An 11674-nucleotide genomic window follows, 5' to 3' on the forward strand; every position below is an offset into this window, starting at 1 on the left:
CGGCGGCGGCACCGTCGCACGACGGCCTCGACGAGACGTGGATCTCGACGGCCGTGACGTGGTTCCACGCCCACCGGCTCATCTTTGAGCGCGTCCGGTGGAAGCGCGCCATCGAGGCGTGGGAGGCCGAGTGGCAGCTCGATCCGGAAGCTTCCGACGACGAGGATCGAGGCCGAGGCGGTCGGGGCAAGGCGAGCCGTGAGGACGACGGCGGCGGCGACGGTGGTGGCGATGTCGATGACGCCGTCGCCGTCGCCGCCGACGATGACGGACTGCCCTTTGGTCGCGGCCACGCGGTACGGCGCGATGCGCGGCAGGATGAAATCGAGCAGGGCCTCGAGACTCTGTTGCTCTCTCAACTGGCGGATCTCTGACCCCCTCGCAACACCGCACAGCCCGCTCGAGTCAATCGATCGCGTTCCATGAGAAGGCCGCCACCGCCGCCGCGTGGGCCACGGCGCGATGTAGTACGTGTACAAGCTGCTGCTCCACGCTTTCCGCCGGCAAGTCACTTCCGGCTGCATCGAGGCCGCGCGTATCGAGGACGACGATGGTGTCGAGCTGCAGTGGAGACTGGCTTTCTGGTGATTGGGGGGCCATGTTCCGATCCGGGAATTCGAGCCTGCTCGTCCTCCTCGATCCTCCCATCCTAGAGCGACTCGTGGCGAGGCTGGGCACCGTCGACGTTGCCTCTTTGAGCCGGGCCGGCGTCGACGCTCCTTGGCTGGCGTCGGACGCGGGGCGAGCGAGGCGTGGCGTCGCCGTGCTTGGCGTCCGAGATGCGCCCCACGACGATGGTCGAGCCCGACAGCTGGTGCTCGCCGACGCGGATCGCGGCCTGGCCACCGTCATCGACGACGTACCTGCCCAGCGACGCGTCAAACACCATCCTGGTCCTCGGCGAGATGGCGGCGTCGATCAGCGAGTGAGCCGACGACTTGGCCGCAGCGCAATGCAGCACCCCGGCCCCGTCCTCGTCCGGTCCGTCGAGGTCGCCGCCATCGCCCACCGCCACGCGCCCCGCGAGGGCAGGACAGGGGCTGGCGGCTGGCGTGTATTCGTGTTCGCTGCTCTGGAGGGCCGGATCGTCGATGTTGGTGTCCGTGGCGGCGCTGCTAAGACCGCTCGTCGGCCTCAGTGCCTCGAGGCGGCTGCCCCTGGCTGCCGTCGAGTCGATCGCCCTGCGGACGTGCCCGATCTTGGCAAAGGGCAGCGATGGCTCCAGGGCGTGCTGCGGTAGCTCAAGACCGGCCATCGCCTCGTCGGCCGCGTCGTTCCAGAGGCTGCGAAGCGAGTAGGGGTGCGTCGGTGCGAGAGTGCGGACAATGCGCAGAGTGCCGGCCTCGCCAGACTGTCCGGAGCATTCGGCTGCTTCGACAGACGCCGACGAGCCGCTCTTGCCAGACCGTCCGCTGGCGCGACCACGCGGCTCGACGAGTACGAACTCGTCCAGCCGGAGCGTCGAGTCGTTCCAGCCGGCCTCATCGAGCTGGACGCGCAGGCTCGGAGGCATGTCCTCGGGCAGCGGAGGTCGAGCCTCGGGCCTGCCTGTAGAGACCGTCCAGCTTTTCGACGATGCCTTGGTGAGAGTCGTGCAGGACGGACCGTCGTCTCCCTTGCGGGGCGGATCGGCCGACAAGTACTGCGGCTGGGCGTCGCTGCGTGGACATGCCGAGGGCGATGCGTCCCTGCTCCTTGGCCGCAGGGCAGACAGACCCGGCGAGGAGCTGCTGTTGGCCGGGTGGGTCTCAAAGAAGGCCAGCTGCGATCGGAAGATGCGGCAGGCAATGGCCGTACTGCCGGGTGTCCAGCGTCGTAACGCAGAGGTCAGCTACGCGTGTCCCACGGCCGGATCGAGACCTCCATCCTGAGTCAATCGACCACTTACCAGACCAGAACGTTGACTCGAATGGTGATGATCGTGTCCAGCAGGCTGTGGCGCCACGCGAAAAGTGCCACGATGGTGACGACGTTGATCAGGAAGGACACTGTGGGAGGCGCACCGCGAATGCTCTGCGGCGGTCAGCGGCCATTGACACACAGGCGCCGATCATCGAGCTGCGAAGAGACGCGACTCACGGCTCAGGTAGACGACCGCATCAATGAGCAGCAGGCGCAGGACGCGGCAGTCCCGCACCTGGCTATCCTTGCTGCGGATGGTGGCGACGACGATGCCGGCAAAGAAGAGGTCCAGGGCCAGGGTCACCGCGCTGCGAAAGGGGTCGGCATGGCGGCAGAGGCGCGCCAGCATCAGCGGAGTGCACGCGTGCGTTGCCGGCCGACCGCGTTGCCGCCACTCACAATTGCGCAACGGCGCACCCGTGCATCCTGATCGGGCGGGGGTCGATCTCGAGCTCGTCGGTGGAGGCAAACGCGTACGTTGCTGTGGATCCGTCGGTCGTCAGGTCAGCCTCGTCGTCGCCGATACTCGGTCCCAGGCGGGCGCTCCGCGGCCGACTCACAGACTGCACCGGCGAGGAGCTGGGCCGAGAGCAGGACGATGATCATGCAGCACATGAGGCGCTTGGCCTGCCTCTTGTGTCGAAGGACGAGCACCCTGGTTCCGTGGCGAGCAGACGAGGGCAGCGACGTGAGCGGCCGGATCACGGAGAGAGTGGACAGGCTGGGCGACTCACCTCAAGGCGAGGATTGCGGTCGAGGCCATCATATTCTGGACGCACCCAAACCGAAGGAAGGGCTGCATGTCAGCGTGGAGTCCCGTGGCGATGCGGCACGAGGACGGAGCGGCCACACTGCACTCACCAGCGACAGCAGCACCATTGACACGCCGCGAAAGGTGCGCATGTCGACGGCGTGGCCCTGCGTCATCAAGACGACAGAGACAAACATGTGGACCGACCAGGCGACGAAGAGGAGTCGCGCCAGCAGGTACGCGCACGGCGCCGGCCGGAGCTGTCGATGGCGATACGACGCCACGATCAGTCGCGCGTCGATCGAGACGAATGAGACCGCCTCTGCTCGACGAGGAACGCCCCGACCACACGGAGTGGTGTCAGCACAGTGGACTTGGGGCTCGGCTTGTTCAGACTCGGAAAGACGAGGCGCTCACCTGCCACGACAAAGCCTAGCATGATGCTGGCGGCGGTGCTGGCTCGTCGATGGCGGGAAGACAGGCGCTTCGTCAGTCTGTCGAGTCAATCGATGGCGACCCGACGGTCGCAGCTCGAGACTCACAGCGCCTTGATCACGTTGCCCTCTGTCAGCAGGAGGACGCAGATGGCAAAGGTCAGCACGTCGAGCTTGCTCGGTCGCTCCGTGGCGATGCAGGCCGTCGATCGACTTACCAAGCGGCATCTTGGAATCCGACGAGGACGCGCGGCCCTGATCCGGGAGGCGGCAGAGGTGTTGGTTGAAGATACCAGCCTGCGGCGGGCAGGGAACACGAACAAGTGCAGCGGCTCAGGCTGTGTCCGGCGGCCACCTCGCCTCGTCCCGCTTCGCCGGTCTCTCGGCACACTCACCGGCTGCAAGCGGGCGATCGTATGCTGGCGGCACGGGCCGCGTTGGGCGAGTTGGACAGACGAGGAAATGGCTGGACGCGAGAAGCAGGCAGTGATTCGGTTGCGCGCGATATCGTGTGGCGATCGCTCGACCGGGGAAGAAGCCTGGGGTCGGACGGGATCGAAGATTGGGGGGCGAGTGATGGGAAAACGACAAGGCGAGGAAGAAGGGCCGTCCCGGTCGAGCCCAGGTCTTTATAGCAGAGAGAGAGTGTGGGGCCTTGTCGGTGGCAAGAGGGCAAGCAAGGCCAAATGGCGAGACCAGCTCGAGCGAGCAGTTGGCCCTCGACGGCGTTTGGATATGGATGAGACCAGGCAACGAGCAGACGCCGTAGCGCGAGAAACGACGTACGGTCGTCCAGCGAGCGGACTGGCGGGCGAGCGAGCCTTGCGCGGCACGCACGCATCCACCGTGCACCTGCTTGCCTCGCTCGCTCGCTCGTCCGTCCGCGTTCTCAGTCGTGAGGGGCTGGACAGCTTGGGCGCGGCTAGACCTGGCGCGAAGCTGGCGCCTTCGCTCGAGCTTGGGGAAGGCGGGCCTTGTCGGCCTGCTTGCAGCTCAGCGACCCGCCTGACAAGCCCCCCCTGGACCACGAGCGACCAGGCCAGGGGGGACAGGCGAGCGAGCGAGGTTCGTGCGTGCGTGCGTGCGTGCTTGCTTGCCTACCTCGGCCCCCTGCTGAGAAAAGAAGCAAGGCGGGGACAGGCCCGGCGGTCGACGTCTGCTGCTTCTTTGTGCGCAGCAGGTCAAAGGCAAGCCAAGCCGGCGACGCACGCACGCACGCACGTACGCCCGCCTGCCCGCATGAGGTGGCGCTCGCTGACTTTCGACAGCGTTCTGAGACAGGTGCGACGATCGGACGAGGCAGGCAGGTCGCGCAGGCGGTCGGACCAGCGGCAGGCCGGCCGGCAGCAAACGAAGCGGGCCGACTAGGCGCAGCTCGACGAGCTGACCAACCGAACGAAGAAGCGCGTGAGCAGGGCTGAGCGACGCCAGGCCTGGCTTCGCCGGACGCTCGCTCGGCAAGGCGGGATCTGGTGCATGCTGCATGCGCAGGCAGACGAGCCCCGGACTCAGCGCCACCCTCGCCGGGCCTGCCGTGCGGCCTAGCCTCGTCCGGGATTTGGCTGCAAGACGCTTGACAACCCGAGGGACGCTAGGCACGTCTAGCCCGGCCTGGCCGGCCTGGTCTGGCCTTCCTACTGGCTTAACTTGGCCCCGCGCATCTCTATCGGGCAACATCGGGTTGTCGGTTGCTGCCCTCGTAGGGCAGCGGAAGAGAGAGGACGGCGGCTGCGAGCCAGCCTGACCGGCTTGCCTGTGACCTGCTTGTCCACGGCCTTGTCCACGGCCGGCTCGTTGTGCGCAAAAAAAGTAGCCGGGCTGTGTGGGTGCGAGAGGTCTGTGCGAAGCGGCGCAGCAGAGCCCCTTCACGCCGTTTCCTTCCTGCCCTCGCCTCTTGCATGGCCGACGAAGACGCGTCCGCTCGGAGTCAACCCTGCCTGCCTTTGACGTCGAGAGTCTGCTGCGGTGCCAGTCGAGCACGACCTCGAGAGGAGCAGGGAGAGTGTGAGGCGCACGCAAACAGAGGGCGAGGATTGCAGGTCGAGCTCCGCCTCGTCGCCATCGACGATGGAGGAACTCCCGTCGTGGCTGCCGCGATCAAGGTGCGGATGGTCGCCGTGATCTCGTCGGCATCGGGCGGATGGATGTCGGCATGCGTAGCTGACGGACCACTCGAGCGGCGAGATCTGGGAAGGGGGAAGACCTCGCGAAAGGCTGTTGGAGCTGTCCGAGCCGCAGGATGGAGTCGTGACCTGTCTGTGGCGAGCCTCCTCGCCTTGGCCGCCTCTCGAGGCAACTCCCCTCGTCGGCGACAACGAGGAAGACAGTGCGGACAAGGTGAAAAGCAGTTCTGGGAGGAGCGCCGCCACCACTACGCCGACTGCGGCAGTCTTCGGCCCGCCCAGGATGAGGCGATGGAGACGGCTGATCGCATCGAGGCAGACGCATGCCGACAACAACTGCCACCCTCGCCCATCCGCATCTCGCTGCCGCCGACGAGTGTCATCGCCGACGAAAGAGCCCGGCGCGGCGTGCTAGGGCAGTCGAGAGGTTTATCGCGTCGTTCGGCTCGATTGTTGGCCGGCGAGTTCTTCGCGGAGAGAGGGTGGGAGGCAGGATGGACGCGGCGACCGCCGTCTTGGCACGTATGGAGACGGTACGTGTGCCGTAAGGAAAGAGCCGGCGGTCCGTTCGGGACCAGCCGATGCTCGGCAGTGGAAGTGCGAAGGAGCCCGATGCAGCACGATCCAAGCGGGATGTCTATCTGGCAGCCAGCAGCGACAGAGATCTCTGGCCATGGTGCCGTGCGTTGGTCGGTCACGGTACGGTTCAGGCGCGATTCACACGAAGCGGGAACGACGTCAGGAGATCGACCCGGAGGAGGGCCGGATGGAGCATCCGCTGAGCCAAGAGGCGGGCCGACACGCTTGCGGCTTGCATCCGAAACCAGGCTCGCCCCACCGACGGGCAATGGCAGAACGTGTCAGCCGCAGACACTGCTTCCGGCTCGCTCCGCAGGGCGTCGTGGCAAGAGGCCCTTGCTTGGCGGCTTCAGGCTGCGGGTCCCAGCTTGGCGCGGCGACCGGCTGCTGTCACAGCCATGGTCGGATTTACTGCTGAGCCTCTGGAAAGCGAGGAGCATCGTGGCAACCTTGCCGTTGTCATCTTCGCAGCTTCCGGAATTCATCGGACACGCAACCGACGCCCGCTGGGGCTCACACGCGCAGTGGCCAGGTGGATGGAGCCATGTCGAGGGCAGTACTTTGATTGCACCCGGAAGAACTCGGCCAGTGCCGACCTAGGCTGCCGCAAGTCTGCCGACACCCAGCTGAAATCAGGCGCCCCGAGCCTTGATGGCCATCACCTGACGACAGGCGGGTGGAAGCGGAAGGATGGATACGCACAGCGTCAGCAGCGAGGTCGCGGCGAGCTGCCATGACGACGAGGGCTGTGCGGGTACTCACCAGCTGGACCTTTTTCCTGACCATGTCGGCGAACCTTCTGCGGTGCCTCTCGCTCTTCTTCCGCCGCCTCTCCTCGTTGGGCTTCTCGTACCGCTGCTGGAGCCTGAGCTCGTTCCGGACATTGTTTCGCCGCAAGAGCACCGAGAGCTGGCCGTAAGCGCGCGCCGGGTCCGACTGGGGCCCAATGGTGATGCTCCTTCCGCTGTAGGGGGTACAGGGCCACGATGGCTCGCCGTGGGCCAGGCGTGTGCTCCATCCCTCTTCGAGATTGCCGGCGTAATCGACCATGTTTCCAGATGGCCGGTGCGCCACCTCGTGGTTGCTGTATCCGACGATGAGGGTGTCGAGGATGCCGGTGAAGAGGCTCTCGGTCTGCTTTATGGGGGGCGCATTGGAGCGGGCCTGTTGCTGTGATCTAGGCTTGACACGGCTGCTTGCAAGGGGCGACGAAGTCGAGAGGCACCGGATTGCGGGCAGGGCCCTGGAGGTGCTTGCGAGGCTCGACGTAGGCGCGGTCCGAGCGGCCTGGAGTAGGGATCGCGCCTGCTGGCGGAGCGATGACCCGATTGCAGACATCATGAGCGACGTTGCCTCTCGTGCGAAGATGGTGTGTGAGTGACGAGGTGCGCAGAGTCGGTGGTGGTGGCGAGGTGGCATGCGAGCAGGGATGACGATGACCAGGACCTGCTTCGGGAGCGAGGGGCGAGGGGCGGGTGCCACGCCCCACGAAGAAATCCCGGAAAAGGCAGCCGGCGGGCCGGAGCCGAGTTCGACACCTCGTAAGCGCCGCCCGATGGTACCGAGGGGTGGCCCAAACCCTTGGACCCCCGATGAGCACGACTCCGTCTCGGTTCCGGCACGGCTCAGCCTGGCCCTCCTCATCCGCCTCCCCTCTGCCTCTTCTATCGCGTCTCGTCTGGCTTTGGCCGGACTGTCGACCTATGGAAACGGCGCTCGTGGCTCGCTCTACGCCATCGACCGCCTGATTGAAGTGCTTAGGCGCGGGGAAAGGCGTCGGATCGCCAGCCGGTGGATTTCGTCGGGATTTTCCGAGCGCTTTTCGAGGCGAAGGGCGACCACCGATTTTACCCTGCTACTGACCGGCTTCCACCCGCTCGGCCATTCCGGATCTCGAAGCCGCAACGCACGACGAATCGGTGGCAATCGTATCATACGGACGACTGCTGGTGGCTGAAGAATGGCAACAGAAGTCTGCAATACCATCCTAAGCCAGCTATGCTCGAGGAACCGCCGTCGGGAGGATGCTGACCATGCTTCGGAGCCGAGCAGGCTCACCCGGATAGGGTGGCAGGCAGGCTTGACCTGGCCAGGGTCAGCCTCACGACGCGCGCCTGAGCTCGCGACACGCCAGGCCTCGCCTGCTTCGGAGGGAGGGCCTGGCTGGGCTTGGGCTGGGCTGGCCTGCAGGCATCCAGGCCGGCCGTGTGTTGGTCGGTGGGTCCAAAATTCCTGGACCTGCCTAGGGGCGAGCGGGTGGATCCCTCTCTCGGTGGCTGGCCAGCGGATGGCCCGACGACCCTCGACACTCTGGCCAAACAACAGCACAACGGACTCGCCGCTGCCTGGCTCGTTGCCATCACGACCAACACCCGACCCTCGTCTGCCCCCTGGCCCAGCCCCCACCTCGGACCGCCGCCGACGCCGCTTCCCTTGCGCTCAAGGACCAGACCCGTCTCGACCCTCCCACCACCGTCTTGCCACCGCCACACACCGGCGCACTCCGTCGATCCACCAGCACCCGCCCCCCTCCTCCATCGCAGGCCCCGCCAAGTCGCAACCCCGCTCGTTTCACACCCAGCATGCTTAGGTCCGGCCTTGGTAACCTCAAGAGGACGTGGTCCGGCAACCAGCACGACCTCGGCGAGCCCGCCGCCACATCAAAGCCCCTCGAGACCGCCTCGAGCCAGGAAATCTTCTACGAATGGTCTGACACGCCGTCGCCACCCGGCTCGCCGCGTGCAAAGAAACTGCTGTCTGCGAATAGCGGAGCAGAGCCAGAGGGTAAGTGCTCGAATCGCAGGGCCGGAGATCTCTGCGGTCCTCAACGCCGAGTTCGCACCCCAGACGACGGCAAAGGCTGACCGCGCTCGCCACCCCTTCCCCCATACCACCGACGACAGCCAAGCGGCGCAAGAGCGATGAGGGATCTGCAGGCGCCGCCGCGCCGCCACAGAGGAGCGGATTCGTCTCGGCCTCGGACCTGGTGTCCGGCAGGGTGCAGAGCCTGCCGTCGACGCTCGGCCGTCCGGCAAACGATCCGCAGCGCAACTTCAACAAGAGCACGCAGCCGCAGAACCAGCCCATTCCCAGCTCCAGCAGCAAGTCGTTCCAGTCGTACCAGCGGCCATCGCCGTCGTCGGACCTGGCGGCCAACTTTGCGCGCGCCCGGAGTGGCCCTCTGGCTGGCTCAAACCAGGCCAACGTGCTGTCGTCGTCGGGCACCAGCGGCGGCGCTTCGTACCTCAAGTCGGCCGCGCAGCTCAAAGAGGAGCGTCGGTCGGCCGGCTCAGTCATGGAGGCTCCGGCGTTTGGCCAGCGGCCCAAGGTGCCCAGCAAGGTCTTCCTCTCGGCCGAGCAGCGCGCGGTGCTCGACATGGTGGTGCGGGAGCGCAAGAACGTCTTCTTCACGGGCTCGGCTGGTACGGGAAAGTCGGTGCTGCTTCGCGAGATCATCCGCGAGCTCAAGCAGGTGCACAGCAAGAAGCAGGACGCCGTCGCCGTCACGGCCTCGACGGGCATCGCCGCGTGCAACATCGGCGGCGTGACGCTGCACAGCTTCAGCGGCATCGGCCTGGGCAAGGAGCCTGTGGCGCAGCTGGTGACCAAGATCCGGCGCAACCGCAAGGCCAACTCGCGCTGGCTGCGGACGCAGGTGCTGATCATGGACGAGGTGTCGATGGTCGACCCGGACCTCTTTGACAAGCTCGAAGAGGTGGCGCGGGTGGTGCGCAAGAGCAACAAGCCGTTTGGCGGGCTGCAGGTCGTCATCACGGGCGACTTCTTCCAGCTGCCCCCGGTCAACCCAGGCGGCGGCATGACGTTCGCCTTTGAGGCCAAGAGCTGGGACAGCGTGGTGGCGCACCAGGTCAACCTGACGAAGGTCTTCCGACAGAAGGACTCGAGGTTCGTCACGATGCTCAACGAGATGCGCTTCGGCCAGCTGTCGCCCGCCACGATCAAGGCCTTCAAGTCGCTGGAGCGCGTGCCGGTCTACGACGAGGGCATCGTCCCCACGGAGCTCTTTCCGCGGCGCGAGGAGGTCGACCGCGCCAACCTCGAACGGCTGCAGGCGCTGCCGAGCAAGGCCGAGACCTTCCCGGCGACCGACGGCGGCTCGCTCGAGAGGGACGGGCGCGAGCGGGTGCTGCAGAACTTTATCGCGCTCAAGAGCCTCACGCTCAAGGTCGGAGCGCAGGTCATGCTGATCAAGAACGTCGACGAGACGCTCGTCAACGGCTCGGTCGGCCTGGTGCTCGACTTTGTCGACGAGCGCGAGTACGTCGAGCGCGGGCTGGGGCGCATCGACGAAAAGGACGAGGGCAACAAGCTCAACGCCCTCAACCGCGCGTCGCAGCGCAAGTGGCCGCTGGTGCGCTTCCGGCTGCCCAACGACAGCGGCTTCCGCGACTACCTCGCCAAGCCCGAGAGCTGGAAAAACGAGCTGCCGACGGGCGAGATCCAGGCGTCGCGGACCCAGGTGCCCCTCATCCTGGCGTGGGCCATGTCGATCCACAAGTCGCAGGGCCAGACGCTCCAGTGCTGCCGCATCAACCTCAACCGCGTCTTTGAAAAGGGCCAGGCCTACGTCGCCCTTTCGCGTGCCACGTCGCTCGAGGGCCTCCAGGTGATGGGCTTCAACCCGGCCAAGGTCATGGCCCACCCCAAGGTCATCCAGTGGAGCCGATCGCTGCTGGCGCTGCAGCAGGGGTCGGCCGCCTAGCGCGGTCGGCTCTGGCTCGAGCCAGTCCCGTTTCCTTTCTTGTCGTGGTGCGGGTGATTGTAGCTCGCCTCGCCTTGGTATTCGGCACCAGGGCGCACAGGCAGTCGCCCTGAGATGATGTCGCCGCCGCCACCGCCGCCGCCGCCGGTCTAGCCCCTTCTCGGCACGTTGGAATCGTACCCTGCACGTCTTTCCTTGGACTGCCATCCGCACGTCTCACCCTGCCGTCGCTCCGCAATGCACGCACATTGCACCCTTGACGACGAGAGTGCGCCCGTGGATTCGACGCGCGCGAGAGCGAGGGATGAGGGCAGATTGGGATGGTATTAGAGCAGAGCAGTGTGTAAAAGCGGGGCAAGGAGGGTGTCTAGGTAGGAGCGCGGGGAGAGGGGGAGTGGCGACGATCTCGAGGTGGCAACGAGGAGCAGCCTGCGCATGGTGCGAGGGTCGGGGGTGCACGGAGCACGGGGCGCGGGGGAGGTCCTCCGTGATCCTGTCCGGCTGGGATGCGAGGGGGGAACAAGAGGCGGCATGGACTGTACGACGAGATGGGGGAAAATGCGAGGGAGAGAGGCAGAGGGCAGCGGCGCGGATCTAGCAGAGTGCGGACGGTAGGCGGGTGCATGGAGAGCAGAGAGGGAGGAGAGAAGAGAGGGGACTGGGAAGGAGGAGGATCCGTTGGTACATAGGTGAGCCCGCGGCGACGGAGCAGGCGCACTTGCTGGAGGATGCGTGCGACGGGCAGCGTGGGTGCGGTCGACAACGCTGACGTGCATGGACCTACGCGCCGAAGGGCCGGCCGGGACGGCGCTAGATGCTGCCGCGATGGGCCATGAGGTATGCGCCGAGGCCGCCAGATGGGTACGAGGTGGTGCCGGACTGGTTCGAGGCTCCAGCAGTGTACGGCCTTGCATCGGCGCCGCCACCGAGGCTCGATGCAGAAGGGTGGGCGGCCGCGTCAAAGCCAGGCGACGACGAGCCGGGCAGAGCGCCGAGGTGATTGGCCGACGACGCCGAGTGCGGTGCGCTGCTGTAGCCGTAGGGCGGCAGCGAGCCGGCGGTGCTCGACGACGAGACCGACGACATGCTGTACCGCGACGAGGGCGCCGCCATGCTCAGCGGCGCGGCGTAGCCCGCATGACTGCCCGCTCCTGGCCCCATG

General features: G+C 66.4%; 5 protein-coding genes across 5 annotated transcripts in view; 2 read left to right on the forward strand and 3 right to left on the reverse strand.

The window, feature by feature from the left end:
• Positions 1-374, forward strand: part of PFL1_03859 (uncharacterized protein) — a gene marked incomplete at both ends in the record, with an annotated part of 1969 nt that extends 1595 nt beyond the window's left edge. Inside the window, one exon of the mRNA XM_007881382.1 lies at positions 36-374. Within this exon, the coding sequence (XP_007879573.1) occupies positions 36-374 (339 nt within the window). The remainder of the gene's footprint in view (positions 1-35) is intronic.
• Positions 375-649: 275 nt separating this feature from the next.
• On the reverse strand, positions 650-3315 carry PFL1_03860 (uncharacterized protein; the record flags this gene model as incomplete). The annotated part of the gene is made up of 10 exons (XM_007881383.1): positions 650-1796; positions 1889-1988; positions 2080-2210; positions 2302-2383; positions 2463-2557; positions 2637-2671; positions 2764-2975; positions 3071-3108; positions 3196-3217; positions 3306-3315. 10 exons carry the CDS (start codon positions 3313-3315, stop codon positions 650-652), a joined length of 1872 nt encoding a protein of 623 aa, XP_007879574.1.
• A 3106-nt stretch (positions 3316-6421) lies between these two features.
• PFL1_03861 (uncharacterized protein) lies at positions 6422-7127 on the reverse strand (the record flags this gene model as incomplete). Its single annotated transcript, XM_007881384.1, has 2 exons — positions 6422-6451; positions 6552-7127. 2 exons carry the CDS (start codon positions 7125-7127, stop codon positions 6422-6424), a joined length of 606 nt encoding a protein of 201 aa, XP_007879575.1.
• A 1244-nt stretch (positions 7128-8371) lies between these two features.
• Positions 8372-10512, forward strand: PFL1_03862 (uncharacterized protein; the record flags this gene model as incomplete). Its single annotated transcript, XM_007881385.1, has 2 exons — positions 8372-8573; positions 8693-10512. 2 exons carry the CDS (start codon positions 8372-8374, stop codon positions 10510-10512), a joined length of 2022 nt encoding a protein of 673 aa, XP_007879576.1.
• An 810-nt stretch (positions 10513-11322) lies between these two features.
• The window catches only part of PFL1_03863 (uncharacterized protein), a gene marked incomplete at both ends in the record, with an annotated part of 2582 nt that continues 2230 nt past the window's right edge, over positions 11323-11674 (reverse strand). The window contains one exon of the mRNA XM_007881386.1: positions 11323-11653. Coding sequence (XP_007879577.1) covers positions 11323-11653 — 331 coding nt within the window. The remainder of the gene's footprint in view (positions 11654-11674) is intronic.

The sequence above is a fragment of the Pseudozyma flocculosa genome (assembly GCF_000417875.1).
Source record: "Pseudozyma flocculosa PF-1 unplaced genomic scaffold scaffold00012, whole genome shotgun sequence".
NCBI lineage: Eukaryota > Fungi > Basidiomycota > Ustilaginomycetes > Ustilaginales > Ustilaginaceae > Pseudozyma > Pseudozyma flocculosa.